General features: G+C 46.7%; 1 protein-coding gene across 2 annotated transcripts in view; it reads left to right on the forward strand.

Annotated features, from left to right (window-relative positions):
- The first annotated feature begins 454 nt into the window (after positions 1-454).
- The window catches only part of NXPH4 (neurexophilin 4), an 86,286-nt gene continuing 70,088 nt past the window's right edge, over positions 455-16,652 (forward strand). The window contains exon 1 of one of the 2 annotated variants that reach the window (XM_033137273.1): positions 455-581. In XM_033137273.1, the coding sequence (XP_032993164.1) occupies positions 528-581 (54 nt within the window). In that variant the 5' untranslated portion in view covers positions 455-527. The remainder of the gene's footprint in view (positions 582-16,652) is intronic. The other variant, XR_004425806.1, reaches the window with a different exon arrangement.

Below are 16,652 nucleotides of genomic sequence, written 5' to 3' on the forward strand. Positions count from 1 at the left end.
CCCACTTAAAGGTCCTTCCCACTCCCCAGGAAGAGGTGTAGGAAGAAAAATCGCAACACCCTCTCCCATCAGCGGCGGGCGGACTGGGATTGGTGAACTAGGGAATTAAGGAACATAACCCCTCCCGCCGCCGCCGCCGCCAGTGCCCCCCTTCCCTGCCAGCATCTTGGGCAGGGCGCATGCAACTCACGCCCGCCTGTTCTCCACGCGCTCCCTTCCTTCCGATCAAGTGCAGAGTCAACTTTCTCCCCCCCCCCACCGCCTCAATTCTCAGTGCATCTTGGATTGCTGCTCCGGATACCTGCTGCTCCTCCTTCCCGCACAGCTTTTTCGCTGTCTCCTTCCCACCGCAAGGATTTTGTTGTTTTCCCTTTTTTGGGGGGTGGGGGTACCTGCTGCTGCTGGTGGTCTTCCTTTCTTCGAGCTCCCCACACCTCCTCCAGACCCACCTCTCTTCCTTTCTTTCTCCCACCCACCCCCTTCTCCGCCGCGCTCTCAATGCTGGCGGAAGATTTTTGCCTTGAAGCATGAAGGTCCTTAGCTGGGTGCATCTCCTCCTTAGCCAGTGGCTCTTGCAAAAGGTAAGGAGCGAGCGGGGAAAGGAGAAGGGCACGGGCGGCTTGGCTGGCGAGGGCGGTCGCGGAAGGGGGAAGTTGCCGTCGCCGCCGAAAGCAAACTTGCCCCTTGGCACGAGGGAAGGGAAAGTGGGCACCAAAGGAACCAGGAGAGATTTCTGCCCGATCCAAGAAAAGGCTAGTACTGTGTATATTGCGAGGAGGGACTGCTTTAATTCTGGTCGCCTCCCGCATCGTTTCCCCAACTTTGACTCGACTCCGGGTTACAATTCGTTGGAATGTAAGCAGCAGAGACTTGACGCGTGTCTCGAAAGTTAAGGGAGACGCTGATTTCTGGGGAGCGGGGAATCGTCTGTATGCATTCATTGGCGAGCTGGGCGGGCGGCTGGGTTGTGTGTGGGTTGCGTGTGTGTCCTGTTTTCTTAGCGTGGGACACAATCAGATTGTGTAGCAAGTTCGTCTCCCCCCGCCCACAAGAAAGAAATCAGCATGGAGCGCTTGTGTGTGTCTTTTATTTTTCTGTTTGGTTTTGTTTTTTTGGAGGAGTGGCGTGAGGAAGAGAAAAGATTGCCAAGCTGTAAAAACACCTCCTCCGCTCTCCTCTGGGGCGACGGCCCGTCTGGCGGCTCCGCGGAAGGCGGCTCGCGAGACGTGAATCGTGTAAATATAGCCTTGCTGCCAATTCGGATCCTCTTCCCGCTTAGCCCGCAGACAGGGATGGGGGCGGTTAGGTGTAACTCCGGGTCAAGGCGCGCTCGCCATGCTCGCGCCGCGGCGCTTTGCAATGGCATCGTAAAAAGCCGAAGAGCGGCGGCATGGTGACGCGCAAGCACCCCGAGGTCGAGTGGTCGGTTCAGCCGAGTGCAGCGCCGATCTTTCTTCCCGAACTCAGACGTTCATGCCTCGGACGCTCGTGTTATATTCCAGTACAACATGGCATATTCTTTCAACTCCCATAGGGCTGAAATGCACACGGAGCGCGTTCGCAGGCGCGGCACAAGCGAGGCTCCGGCGCACGCCCTCACGTACCCGTTGTGTGTACAAACGCGCGCACGTGGTCGTGCAGTGCCACTCGGCTCATCCAGGCAGGTTGATTAGTACGGGGTTGGTGTGCAATGTTTGCACGTGGGAACACCATGCAAGTGTGAATGGAGTCTGCACCTACACGTCCCGGTCACACCGTACAATAGCGATTTCGTGAAAGGTGGTGGGAAATAGTGTGTGTGCGCTCACACATATTTCAGACGCTTGCTTTGTGAGTTGTGCAAAGTGCTCTAGACAGCTGTATAAACGTACCTAGCATTTGCTAGGATCTGGGGCTCTCAGGGCAGATCAGCCCGTCCAGACCTTCCACCGCAAATCCCAGCTTTCAGGGTTTTATTGCCATTTCATTATCTACAAAAACTGGTTTCCACCACTTTTTCAGAGCCCAGTTCCACTGGCTAGGAAAAGAGGTACATTCCCCCCCCCCAATGACATGGCAACTCCCCATCTCCCCTCTTTTGAGGTGCTTCTTCTGGTTCTAAATGAGTAATTTTAGACAGAGCTTTGAGCTTTTGCATTGGGTGTTCCTGTTGCGAGTTTAGCTTCACTGGTGTTAATGCAGTCTCAAATGCCACGAGCACTGCAGAACCCTGGGAGCCACCGTCGAGAGGATCCGATGGACTGGTTCCAATTTGCTCCTCTTGAGGACAGGATGGTTGCTTGCTTGGTGCAAGCCCTCAGAAAAAAAAATCAAACTGGAACCCAGTTCAGGCACAAACCTTGTCCCCCCTGCCCTTCTGACCTTGACGCCCATCTTCTGAATTACAATCCAGTCCGAAGAGATGTCTTCCATAAAATGCATCATTCCCTCTATTGCACATACATATGAAAGGGAATGTAACAGCCAGTGTGTTGCTGTTGGTTCTGTTTCTCCAATTCAACATGCTTACAGATTGTGGCATTAAGTGTTTATAGTATACCCCTTATTGGTTAAACCAGGGCCCATTAGCTGTTCCACTTGGAGGCTTGCTCCTCTAATTTGCCCTGTTTAAACTGAGTGGAGAAGCACTTAAAGCAAAGTGTTATTAAATAATTGCAGAGGCCTCCCAACTCAGACCTCCCCCCTCCCCACCCTCCTACTTCCATTCCCCTGGACTTCGGGTGTTCTTTTCTTCTACCAAACATGCTGCCATATTTTTTAAAAGTGACTTTTGGGAGCAGAAATGGCCTGGCCCTTGTGATTTAGAACTTTAGAACTTCCCAATTTCTCTTTCGACCAGTCAAACAATAGCTTTCAAAAAGGATCATAAAATTTTGATTCTCTTCTGTCTGCTTCATACACATCCGCTGGTGTGCAGTGTGTGTGTGTGTGTGTGAAATAATTCTTTCACAGGTAACTGGCATTGCAATTTTTAGTGCTTGCAAATGGGGAGTTAAGAGCTTCGGTTTCATTTTTTATTTTTTTCTCTGCCTGTGTCTTATTTTTCTTTTTACAGCATTGTAATGTTGCAGGGAGAAATAAGGAACGGGCTCATTAAGCACCAGGCCAGCGAGAATCGGATTTCATGACAATCAATTTTTACTTTTCAACAGTTTCATGAATGCAAACCCCTCCCCCACCCTCTTTTCTTTCTCAAGGAGCTACATACAGACTTTTGCAAGGTTAGATCTAACTAGTTTGTCTTTCTTGGGCTTATCTTATTCTATGTAGCAGGGAGGGAAACATTATTTGGGGCTACCCTCAGCTTTTCCATCAGCCTGAGAGCGCTGCTTTTAAGAGGCTGGGGGGGGGCTTTGTTTTAATCAGATAACAGCAATTTTTGTTGCTGACGTGAAAGGCAGGGAGATCAAAGGAATGAGGTGTGCTTTGGGTTTGGAAAGAAGGTTTAGCTACTGGGGTTTTTTTGAGCCCTGCATTAGAGAAAAAAAAACATGCAGTGAAGGTACAAATGAGATGCTTTCTTGATTCTCAAACTAGGTCTTGTGTGATGTGTGTGTAAGAGAGAGAGAGAAGATACACTACTGTGAGCTCAAAAAAACCCCCAAAATCTGGGTGGGAAATCCGCTCCCCCCCAACTACGCCTCACTGGATCATCAGTTGTTTCAAATAAATATTACAAGCAAAGTTAAGGAATGAGAAACGATTCAGACTCCACCAGTGCCTGGTCTATATTAACTTCTCAGGCTGCAAGCCGCCACTATTACTGTGGAGGTGCCCCATTAAAATGTGGGGCTGCCTTTGTGGACTTCAGTTTTTTATTCAGTTCCTTTGTGGCCCTGTTATAGTGCATCTGAGGCATCCCTCTTCACCTACATTTCTAATTTACCCCAACATTTTCTGTGTTGTCCGTCCCATTTAGACAAATGAGATTTTGCAGTTGCCTACAGGAGTGCCTGGCGTGCTCTGGTCCATGGGGTCATGAAGAGTCGGGCACAACTAAACAACAACAATAGAACCAAAACCTTGCTGTGAATGAATATTTAGAGCAGAGCACAGCAATATGCCATTCTTTCACCTGAGAATTTGGTTGATAGTGAAGCCCATTGGAAGTTTTACTTTCCCAATCTGTCCTTCCTGGTTTCTAGTCTACCCAGCAGCAGACAAGGAAGTCTAAGATCATGATGTGGAATCCAAAAAATAATAGTGCTGAATGTTGTAGCTGCCATGGTAGCATTTTTGGAGTTTCCCTCAAATAAACAAAAGAAAAGGAGCAGTTTGCTAGCCCTCAAGATGTGGACTCCAACTTAAAATAATGCCTGAGTGCTATCTGGTAATATTGATCTACTAACAGGGAATTGACTTCCCTAAAGTCAGGAGTGCTGTTCATCTTCTTTTGTATCTTCCAAGAAGTCTGTGATTGTGTTCATGGGGATTGTGTCCCCTTTTATCTTCACAAGATGATAACTAACTAAAGACTTCAGTGGGCTTGGAATGTAGATTTAGGGTTTCAGATTTATTTGCTTCTTTTAAATGCAGAATTGCCAGTCGTGTATATTAGTAACCTATCTGTGGCTCTGAGGATGTTGAATGTGATGCTGCCACCTCAGAGTAGACTTTGACTGAAAAGCATAGCTAAGTCAAATTTTACTCATCTATTTCTATCACTGAGAGAATCAGAATCAACTTTATGCAACCTTTGGTCATAAGGAACCCAGGATGTTGCTTAATACCAGGTCAGCTATGGACAGACAGTTAAAGCGCATGCAAAGCACATAATTTATCCCCAAAGGATCCAGGGAACTAATTTTCCCTTCACAGAGCTACAGTTCCCAGCACCCTTAACAAACTACAATTCCCAGGATTCTTTAAGGCTAATTGTGTGCTTTAAATGTGAATCCATCTAGCCCAGTACTCTTCTACCTGAGAGCAAGCCTGGTGTGAGAAAGAACGACTTGGCATGAGTACCCTATCCATTACCAGGCTTTGCCCAGTACCAGAGCTTAGTGCTGAAAGGCTCTCTATCCGCCACCTACAGCTGTCCTTTGCAGAAAGGGCACGTGTGCCCCACAAGGCAATTGCTAACAAGCTGGTGTACATTGTCTCTCTGAAGATGCTAGCATTTTGGCACATGGCAAGGGGGTTCAGCTGAAAATCTTGTTGACTCTCAGCCCAGAGTTCCCTTTCCATGCTGATCAGCCTTCAAACCAGAGCATTTGGTCAAGTTGAGGTGGGAACTCTGATTATCCACAAACCAAACTGAAGTTATTTTAACAAAGTGGTGGTGGGGAAATATACAGACTTCGACAGTTTTGAAAACAGTTCAGTTGATGTTCAGATTCGTACCCAAATGTTGTTTATGCTGTTTAACCAGCACACGGTATTTTGAGATCTTTCTAACTTTGCTTTTGCAAATTGAAAAAAGCTTATTAATGGCAGCCCCCTGTGGTTCAGCACCACCCGGGTCAACAGGAACCTGTCCATTAACTTGCTTTGTGCTTGTGTACATTTCTGTCAGCAGATGCTGGGAGATTATGAGGAGTGGGATCTACAGCTCTGAGCTAAAGAGAGTAAGAAATCGTCAAACATTGCATGATGGAATAGAATAGTGCTAATCTGCTTGTTGTGCTTGCATTGTGGTTGCAAAAGAGACAGTAGAATTTTGAATTTACTTTACCAAGGACTAGTGTGTTGGAGGAAAAGAGGAACTGGGTGGGTAAAATATTAGAAATAACACGATCCAGAAGTGTATGAATGAAGACCAAAAATGTAGCAAGGAGGTAGGGTTGGGGGATATAAAGCAAAGATGTGGCCTTCCAGCTGTGACTGGATTCTGCTTCCCATCATTCCTAACCACTGCCTATGGTAGCTGGGGCTGATAGGATTTGGAGTCCAGCAACATCTGGAGACCCCCCAGGGCCTGTGTCCCTCACTTAGCCACCGACATCCCAAGAATCTCATTTTGGAGTGCTTAGAAATTGCTACTCAATTTTGCACATTTTGTGGTGAGAGGTGTCTCTGATATGAGGACCGCAATTCTGCTGCTTTTGAAGAATGAAGGCTGTATTGAACTAAAAGCAAGGGTTCATATTCCAGAAAGCCATATTCATCTTTTATAGCAATGCAGATTTCTGAAATCCAGCCTCAAATATCAACCTAATAGCGGTGTTTAAAAATGTACAGTGGAAAAACATTGAATGTTGAAAAGGAGAGATTTGGAAATTGCTACAGCAGAATCCCTGCCCTTCCCCTTTCCTGATTCCATCTTTGTTTCCTGTAGTTCCTCCAGTGCTTTTTTTCTGGGGGGACTCAGGGGTATGCATACCCCTAAACATTTTGTGAATCTTTGTACTTTTGTCCATTTACTGTATTTCTTTTCCCGATTTGATCTATAAATGGTGAGTCAAAATGAGAGTACCCCTAATACTTTTAAAGGAAAAAAGCACCAAGTTCCTCCCTATGTTCTGCTCATATACTGCCTCAGTTCTTTGGAGGCTGGGGGGGGGCTGATGGTCACAACAGGAGGCAGAAGACCTCAGGATTTTATAAAAAAAGGATTTCTGGTCCTACAGAGGAAATGGGATTTAGTTCAGAGCCAAGAGATCAGAGCTGGGGTGCAGGACAAACCTCTACAGTACTATGGTTTTTTCACTCAGTTTGCTTCAGTAGGTTGCATTTTGTGCATCACTTTCCCCCATATTAAAATGGTTCTAATAATATAGAGCAGGGGTCAGAAAACTTTTTCAGCAGGGGGCCAGTCCCTCAGACCTGGGGGGGGGGCGGACTATATTTTTTTTGGTGGGGAGGAATGAACGAATTCCTTTGCCCCACAAATAACCCAGAGATGCATTTTAAATAAAAGGGCACATTCTACTCATGTAAAAACACGCTGATTCCCGGACCGTCCGCGGGCTGGATTGAGAAGGTGATTGGGCCGGATCCGGCCCCTGGGCCTTAGTTTGCCTACCCATGATGTAGAGGCATCCTTGCAAAATGCAACATGTTTAACACATGCCTGTCTCTAAAGGAGTTCCACAAAATGCACATCCTATTATTTTTCTGACCCAAGGACAAAGGCATGTGTCCTCATCCTCAGATAATAATGCCTGTTCTTTTCCTGGGCTTGCTATCTTGCTGTGTTCGGCATTGCCCTGTCCTGGGGAAAGGGCTGGCTTCGTTTTCTTTTCCATTTATTACGCTCAATAGCCACTTAAAGTAGCTGATGGGTGCCTGGAGCCCCGTCTGGCCCTGCTGTTTCACAGGGTCATGCAGTGCCAGATGTTCCTGCATTTAAACAGCTGCCGTAGCCTCATTTTGATAAAATAATAAATCCCTCCTCTTTGACTTTAACCCCTTTCTGGCTCATACCACTCACAGCCAGTGCTACAGAGCAGCTTGGAACTATTCACGTTCACACTGGATTGACATGATGATATGAGGGGCAGGGAATTTTTTAACCAGTAGAGAAATGGGCCTGGAATTGGATTGGAACTGGAGGGGGAATTTATTGAGGCCTTGAATTTGTTAGCAGATGTATAGCAGGGATAATTTTGAAAGGGGCTGCTTCTCCTGCTATTACAGCAGTATTATGGAAAAAGGGGAGCACTGAAATTCCTCCTCCAGTAAAACTGATTCAGTGCACCAGAACCCTGCTTTTATTTGAATCTTGCAACCCTAGCTGGAGTAGTAGATACTGGTGCTCTTGTCTATAAGACTGGGGGTGGTGGGCACTGAGGGGGTAATCCTGCCCAATTCTGAACTGAGCACATCTAAGAAATATTCCCCATCTCAGCAGTATTAATTAGCAAGGACACACTTCTTCATTAGCCACAGCCTTGTTAAGAGCTCATTGTCTGACTTGCTCCCCCGTACAGTATTGTAATTGGGACTGGTAGGTAAATAGACAAAACACAGTTCTTATTTTGGGAGAGAAGCAATCGTGTAACATGGGAAACAGCATTTTCTAATGGATGAAGCAGCTAGGTTCAGAAGGGCACTTGAACACCTGAGAAAACGAGAAGCAAAAGTTAAAAGTGTGCGCTTGTGGGCTAAAAGAGTGGGGAGCAGGCTGAGAGCCAAGATGCCCAAGGGATGTGCCTGACTCAGGCCCTCTGGAAACAAAATGGCCACTGCATGGCTGCTACATAAAATGGCACGTGTGTGACAGGCTCCAAATGGAGCAAGCTGTGTGATGCCATAATCAGTGTTGGCTCGTCTTCCATACAGATGGAGTTCTAGGCAGCCTTCGTGTTCTATCCTTTAATGCGTGATGGGATTCTTGCTCTATCTGTTTTGCCTTTTCCTTAAGAAAGGCCCAGGCTCACACAGAACTAGTTTCATCCAAATGGCAAACAGAGAGAGAGGTGGGCCTGGAGCTGGGAGGGTGAATTTAGAACCATGCTTGGTCACGGACCTCCCGCCTAAGGATGTGGCTGACTTGGGTTTGGCCAAGTTGCTGTTTGTTGGCCTCGGTATATAAAATGGAAATGGAAATGCCTTATCTCCCACATAGTTGTTGGGAAGCCGAAGATAAAGCCATAAAAGCATATTATATTATGAACAAGCAGTATGTAAACCAGGCTTCCTCAGCCTTGGCCCACCATATGTTTTGAAACTACAATTCCCAGCATCCCTGACCACTGGTCCTGCTAGCTAGGGATCATGGGAGTTGTAGGCCAAAAACATCTGGAGGGCCGAGGTTGAGGAAGCCTGATGTAAACCATTAATAAATGCATCTGTATGAGTACGTGCATGTCTCAGGAGGCATTAACACTTTTAGCCTTATTTAAAGGTAAAGGTAAAGGTTCCCTGACAGTTAAGTCCAGTCGCGAACGACTCTGGGGTTGCGGCGCTCATCTCACTTTACTGGCTGAGGGAGCCGGCGTTTGTCTGCAGACAGTTTTTCCGGGTCATGTGCCCAGCATGACTAAGCCACTTCTGGCGAACCAGAGCAGCACACGGAAACGCAGTTTACCTTCTTGTTTACTTGCACTTTTGACGTGCTTTCGAACTGCTAGATTGGCAGAAGCTGGGACCGAACAACGGGAGCTCACCCCGTCGCTGGGATTCGAACCGCCGACCTTCCGCTCGGCAAGCCAAGGCTAAGTGGTTTACACCACAGCGCCACCCACGCCCCTAGCCTTATTTAGTCAGTCCTATTTACTCTCATAGTTCCAAATTGAATCCTGGAGTTCTGGCTCCTATATTCTTTTCTATTTTCCACCTCAGTTTGGGCTTATCCTCTCTTACTTTTTGCCCCACTCTTTCCACACAGAGGCCTGCACTTCAGTGGTCTGTGTCTGAGTGTTGTTGTGGTTGTTGTTGTTTTTTGCCCCGAGTTTTTCTCGCAAAATCCTGCTCTTTAAAGCTCAATCGGAGCAACTGCCAATTCTGGTTTTCCACAGGTTGACTTTGCTCCAATTGAGCTTTAAAGGGCGGGATTTTGCAGGGAAAACTCGGGGCAAAAAAAAGGGGGGGGGAGGTGCTTGGACAGGGAGCTTTAAATTGTGGGCTGTGCCTGGAAAGAGCGGAGGAGAGGTAAGTGTGGATAAGCCCTTTGTCTCATTAGACCCTCACTCATTACACATAAAAAATGTAAAAGGTAAGTATGTGCATCCAGGAACTGGGCGGGGGAAAACAACACATTGTGCAAGCCTAGAAGGCCATATTGGAGATCCAGGGGTCACTGATCTAAGCAAGCCTCACACACCCTTTCCTCTGACTAGCAAGGGGCGAGTAGACAGAAGCTGCTGTCACTGGCTGAAGAGAACCTGCTGTGGATTTCCTTTTCTTCCCTCTCTTCAGCTTTGCACCTGCATGCTCCGTGTCCATCCAGTAAGGGGAGCTCTTGATTTCTATTCCTCTCAGTTTCCATTCTAGCCCCCTTTTAGCTTTAACTCAAAAAAGCTTGTTGAGAATTGGGACAAGCTGTACTGTAGTTGGCATAGCCAGTTTTCAGCCAGTATGTGGACACCTCAGAATCCCAGCTGTTTTTACTTCGTTTTACAATTTTGTTACTGTTAGTTTCTTTTATTTTTAAGCGTAAGTTTCTAGCCCTTATGACTGTAGAGAGATGTGTTTCAGGTGTACAGTGCCTTTCTAAAAACTCCATCTGTCTATGTGTAGTTCCTTCATGGCTTCCAGTGATACTGCTCTCTGCATATACCGAACCCAAACAGTATGTCATTTGGCAACACCTGGGAGAGTGTATGGGGTGTGTGTGTGTGGCCCCCCTCCCGAACTATTTTAATTGGTCACATTTTATTTTGCCCTTCCTCCAAGGATAGCTGTTTCAGAATAAGACATGCAAGAAAAACTAATTTGAAAATGTTTGAATGATAATCCATAATGTACAGTAATTGATTCTGAGTTTAAAAATCTTGAGTTCCCATTGTGCAGGATTTGGAGAAACAGGCCTGGCCCCCAGCAATACCAGGAAAAAATCCTGGGAACAATTTGGAAATCTAGGGAATCCACTTCCCTTCTCTGCCCTGTATTGATTAAAAGTTAAAATAAGACTAAAAAGGTAAAGGGACCCCTGTCCGTTAGGTCCAGTCGCGGACGACTCTGCGGTTGTGGTGCTCATCTCGCTTTATTGGCCGAGGGAACTGACATACAGCTTCCGGGTCATGTGGCCAACATGACAAAGCCACTTCTGGCGAACCAGAGCAGCGCATGGAAACGCCGTTTACCTTCCCGCTGGGGTGGTACCTATTTACTTGCACTTGACGTGCTTTCGAACTGCTAGATTTTGTCTTGCATCTGCCTTGCATGATCTGCTCCCCCCCCCCATCAAATGTGTGCATAGATAGATAGATAGATAGATAGATAGATAGATAGCTGGATTGGATCAAGGTCCAGCTAATCTAGGACTCATTGCAAGGTGGTCCTCTAGAAACTGACCTGTAGACCACCAGTAGACCATGATCAACCTTCTGACTCCCCTGCAGGATGCAAAAAAACAACAACCCTGGGCAAACATCAGAGGAAGGGATTTTTATAAGAATGGGTTGTCGGCCACCTCTTGTGTCAAGAGGCCAGAGAACCAAGCTTAGGCTCCCCCAGTATGGGACTACATCTGTTCTGTCTGGGTAAGGTTTGAGTATGTAAATGTCACTCTTATTTGAACTCTATCTAAAGGTAAAAGGTAAAGGACCCCTGGATGGTTAAGTCTAGTCAAAGGCAACTACAGTGGACACTCGGGTTGCAAACGCGATCTGTGTGGGAGGTGTCTTCGCAACCTGCGCCACTGCGTTTGTGCACACACGTGACGCAATTCCGCGCTTCTGCACATGCACAAAGCATGATTTAGTGCTTCAGCGCAAGTGCCGAAACCCTGAAGTAACCTGTTCTGTTACATCCAGGTTCGGCACAGTGCGCAACCCGAAATCGCACAACCTGAAGCAGCCATAACCCGAGGTATGACTGTATGGGGTTATGACACTCATCTCGCTTTCAAGCCGAGGGAGCTGGCATTTGTCCACAGACAGCTTTCTGGGTCATGTGGCCAGCAGAACTAAACAACTTCTGGCACAACAGGACACCGTGACGGGAGACAGAGTGCATGGAAACACCATTTATCTTCCCACTGCAGCAGTACCTATCTACTTGCACTGGTATGCTTTCAAAGTGCTAGGTTGGCAGAAGCTAGGGCAGAGCAATGGGAGCTCACCTCTTTGCGTGGATTTGAACCATCAACCTTCTGATCGGCAAGCCCAAGAGGCTCAGTAGTTTAGACCACAGTGCTACCCTCGCCCCTGAATTCTATCTATTGTTGCTATTGCCATGCACAACTGTCAAGGGCACTTCCCAGACACGGAATACACATGGCAGATAGTTAAGTATTTATTGTCAAAGATAGCACAGTCACTTCTACATCTCTGGATATCTACGCACCCCAATCTAAAGGCTTGGCAGCTATTCTCGGGTCTGCATTCTATGGAGCAGTTTCAGGAACAGGAGACCACTCCCTCTCCACCAGCTTATGCACCTTCCCCCAAGGGGCTGTGTGCATGCAGCTGGAGACTGCACCTGTATGGAAACTTTCTCTGTGCATCCCGTTTCAGTTCCCTCCTCGTTCTAGGAGAGTGGTACAGGAAAGGGTGGGGAAGCACCTGGTCCTGGCCTGACCTGCCTTTTTCTCCTCTTCTCCTGACCCATCCTGTGCTCCACCCTCCAGCTCCGAAGCTTCCCCATGCCTCTGATTCTTGCCTCCTGCCTGGTACAGGTCCCCACAAACCATTGCCCCCCTCTCAGAAATTGCATCTCCTTAACTGGGAGAGGTGGGGGGAAGTAATTCATAGGTGGGGGGGGGTGTCTGAGTAGATTTAACCTCCTTCCTAACATGCCCTAAAGACGAGTGCTTAGTGATCTGTACTGCAACACCCTTATTTCAGTTTGCTGCTCAATTGAGCACAACCAAAGCCATTTTGCTTCTGGTGGCCCAAACAATGCCTGTTTCCACCAACTCCTGCATGCCAAAGGCACATCTGAATTGAGAAATATTATTATTATTATTATTAATTACTATTATTATTACAAGATCTCCACACAGTACATGTGGGAAAATCATGTCAGCTAATGTAATGGCAATACTGTACATACAGTGGAGCTCTTTTTGTTTTTTAAAAAAACTAATAATATGGAAGACCTGTGTTAAAAACTCTGCAAGACCTCAGCACCATTTTTCGATTTTTAAAAAATGCCATCAGATTCGGGGGGGAGTTGATATTATTTAAATGTGTACAGGTATAAATACCTGCTTGCATGCCTAGAATGGGAAAAGGTAAAGGAAGACAGAACCAGAAAATACATCCTAAGAACATTCCACCAAGCGCTGCTCACTGGTACAGATGGGATACAGCAGAATGGTTATGAAAAATGTGTGGACACTTGCATACCAATTGCCCACACGAAAAACCAGATCAGAACAATCAAATTGAGACGTTCAGCCCCCATCTGGAAGTCCCCTAAGGGAGCCATTGTTAAGTCTCATGTGCATTCTAGCCAATGGTAAGTGTTACTGTCTCAGGAGTTGCAAGAAGTACATTCAGTGCTGTCTGAAAATGCCTCATTTACTGCCCTCCACTTATTATACTGGAATCATCGTGGCTTAACAAGCTTATTGTGAGCCTGAATGAGATATGGAGAATGGACCACAGGTGGGGGGAGGCTGGGCCCGCTCCATGAAACTCTGAATGCACCCTGCAAGCAGCGAATTTGGTATCTCTTGTAGAATTCAGCATTGAGCGAAATCTCTTTAAAAAGTAAATCCAGTTTCGAGCACTCAGGGCTAAACATTTCTAGCTCATATGAGGTAAAATCATAGAATTGTAGAGTTGGAAAGGTCCCCAAGGCTCATCTAGTCCAGCCCCCTGTAATGCAGGAATCCTGCCCACAGCCATCCTTAGGTGGGCTTGAACCTCCAGCATTGTGGTTAACAGTCAGATGCACTAACCCATTGTGCCACTGGGGGAAATCTCACACATTGAGTTAGGGGTTTAAAGAGACTTCCCGAAGATTAGAGGTGGGGAGTGCTGCAGAGCTCATTGCCTCCTCTCTCATGGAAAACAGAAATGGAATGTATTATTCAAATGAGAACAAAAACCCTCTAATTTGCATAATTTATTCCATTTGCAGAATCTGTTTCCTTGGTGCTAAGTTTGGACCAAGTGTGCTTGTGGGCAGAGTGTACAGCGGTCCTGGGTACAGGAGGAACTATAACTCTAACTAATAATTATTTCTGAAGTGCTCTTAATCGATATTAAATTTATTTTCTGAGTGTTGCATACTGCCTGGATTCCTGCATCTTACGGTGGTAGCCGAGGTGCTAATGTTAGGAACTATGCATGATTGAAAAGCTGTCTCCAAGAGACCGGAGTGCTGGCTGGTCTCTTTCCAGCCATCTCCAGAGCTAATATATTGCCGAACAAACACACTGTAATTCAGATTGAAGCTTTCCAATATGACTCATTTCCCTCCCTTTTAATAACACTCCCCCTGCTGCGGCCTTTAAACCCTTGCCTGCGAGCAATTCAATAAGGAGGCACACGACCCCGTCTGCCACCCCGAGACAAGAGCTGCGCATATCGCAGGACGCAGCACATCCATCTGGAATAGAAACGAACCAGCGGCTGGGAAGCTGGGGCTAGGCTGGGGCAAAATCTGACTTCTCCTGACAAATGCCACTTGCTTTTTAATAAGAATGAAATATTCTCCCTTTGCCATTCCCCCACCCCACCCCTTTGCGGTTGATTATATTTGAGAGCATTGCAAGAATCAGTATAAACAGGGAGGCTGGAGGTCAGAACGGAGGGGCACCGCCAGAGCTAGGTTATCAGGAGGTGTGGGAGGAGATTGACAGACACAGAGGATGTTATGGCCAGGAAGCAGAGTGTCCATGGAGGGCGGGGGGCCTTTGCGTTTGCATTCACTGGAAGTTCATATGTGAGCTGGTCTTATTCAGAAGTGCGGCTGTGCAGATGAGGGTTTAGACCAGGGGTCAGCAAACTTTTTCAGCAGGGGGCCGGTCCACTGTCCCTCAGACCTTGTGGGGGGCCGGACTATATTTGGGGGGAAAAATGTGAACAAATTCCTATGCCCCACAAATAACCCAGAGATGCATTTTAAATAAAGGGACACATTCTACTCATGTAAAAACACACTGGTTTCTGGACAACCCGTGGGCCGGATTGAGAAGGCGATAGGGCCACATGCGGCCCACGGGCCTTAGGTTGCCTACCCCTGCTTTAGAGCTCCTTTGTCTGTACCTGGAGCGATATGGTTGCTGATGCTTCTGTGGTTTCTCCCCACATCATTCCAGGAACATTAATACATGTCTGTCCACATAGTTTTTTTTTTGCTTTGTAACAGAGAGACGATGCCCACACTCCCTTGGGAAGTATATTTCTTCTGCGTTACACAAGCATCATAAAGCAAAACCTCATGGTCAAAGATGTCTAAAACTTGTAGAGGGAGTAACTGCAGAGGCAGGAATATCCCATGCAGCCCCAGGAGCCTCTATAAAGTGGGCCTTAGACTTGTTTCCAAGAGAGCAGAGTTCAAGTGCTACCTCTGCCATGGATTCATAATATCAGCCATGCTAGTATTTCTGAGGGTTTCCCAAAAACAATGCTAAAAACTATTTGAGCCTTCTGGATTGCACATGGACGCTGGCTAATGCGGGAGAGAATTGGATGTTTGTGTAGTCAGAGTCAGCTGGATTTAAAGATTGTGGGAAGGTTGGTGACTCTTTTGTGAAGAGCCAGTGTGGTGTAGTGGTTAAGAGCGGTAGACTTGTAATCTGGTGAACCGGGTTCGCGTCTCCGCTCCTCCACATGCAGCTGCTGGGTGACCTTGGGCTAGTCACACTTCTCTGAAGTCTCTCAGCCCCACTCACCTCACAGAGTGTTTGTTGTGGGGGAGGAAGGGAAAGGAGATTGTTAGCAGCTTGGAGACTCCTTTGGGTAGTGATAAAGCGGGATATCAAATCCAAACTCCTCCTCCTCCTCCTCTTCTAACTTTAATGCCAAGAAATTCAGAAGTGGAGTGCTGGTTAGGGGCAGGAGTTTGCAGTATGCCTGTGCTTTACCCCCCCCCCCCAAGCCCCCACAGTTGGGGAAGATATTCCCCAAGCTAACAATGGCCAATATTTTTTGCAAGTGTGCAACAGGCTCAAAGTGTTGCTCTGGTTAATGTTTGCATAAGTATTTAAATGTTGTTTGTGATTATTTGGAAACAGTGCTATATTATGTAAATGTTTCTGACATTGTAAGATGTTGCGCATGGTTTCTGGTGGAAGAATGGCATGCAAGCTAACTGATTATGAAAGTAGACATGTAGACCTCTGTCCTCTGGGCCATTCATGTTAATCTGCTGAGCCAGAAAGAAGGCTGTAATGCAGAACAGTAGAGATAAGCCGGAGTGTAGCTCTATGGGCCCTCCAAGTGTGCCAGGCCTATGGGACCCCTCTATGGGTGAGAGTGGTGGCACTCAAGCTGCAGGTTGGCTATCACACCCATGTCCTAACGTACGTCTGCGTTTAACTGGAGGACCAAACTAGGAAGAGTCAACAGTATCCTACAGAACACTCCTCTCCAAAGTGTCCTTGAATTCTGCTTTTGAACCCAGTTATTTATTTATTTTACATTCTTAAGCCCACCCTTGCTTTAGGGAACTCAGGATGAAGCACACGATTCCCCTATTATATTCACACAACAACCCTGTGAAGTTAAACTGGAAGATGGTGACTGACCCCTATTCATTTAGAAACTTTTGTGGCATGTATTTAAACCCAGTTTTTCCTCTCTTAAGTCTATTGCTAGCCATTACACAATACAGTTGTAAGGCTTTCTATACTGGATCCCTTGGATGGAAGACTATTGCTGCAGTGTTTGTTGGTGAGGGAGTGTCCAGTGTTCAGGATGACAGGAACCCACCTCAAAGGGGTGAAGCACAGTCAACTGATTTTACTTCAGCTGAAAGCAAAATGTTCATCTGCAGAAACCTGGGCTGTGTATCCACCATACATTTAAAGCATATTCCCTGTCAAAAAGAATCCTGGGAACTGTAGTTTACCCCTCACAGAACTACAATTCCCAGCACCATTAAAAACTATAGTTCCTGGGATTCCTTGGGTGAAAAGTGTGCTTTGAATA

This window comes from Lacerta agilis, chromosome 2, assembly GCF_009819535.1.
Source record: "Lacerta agilis isolate rLacAgi1 chromosome 2, rLacAgi1.pri, whole genome shotgun sequence".
Lineage (NCBI taxonomy): Eukaryota > Metazoa > Chordata > Lepidosauria > Squamata > Lacertidae > Lacerta > Lacerta agilis.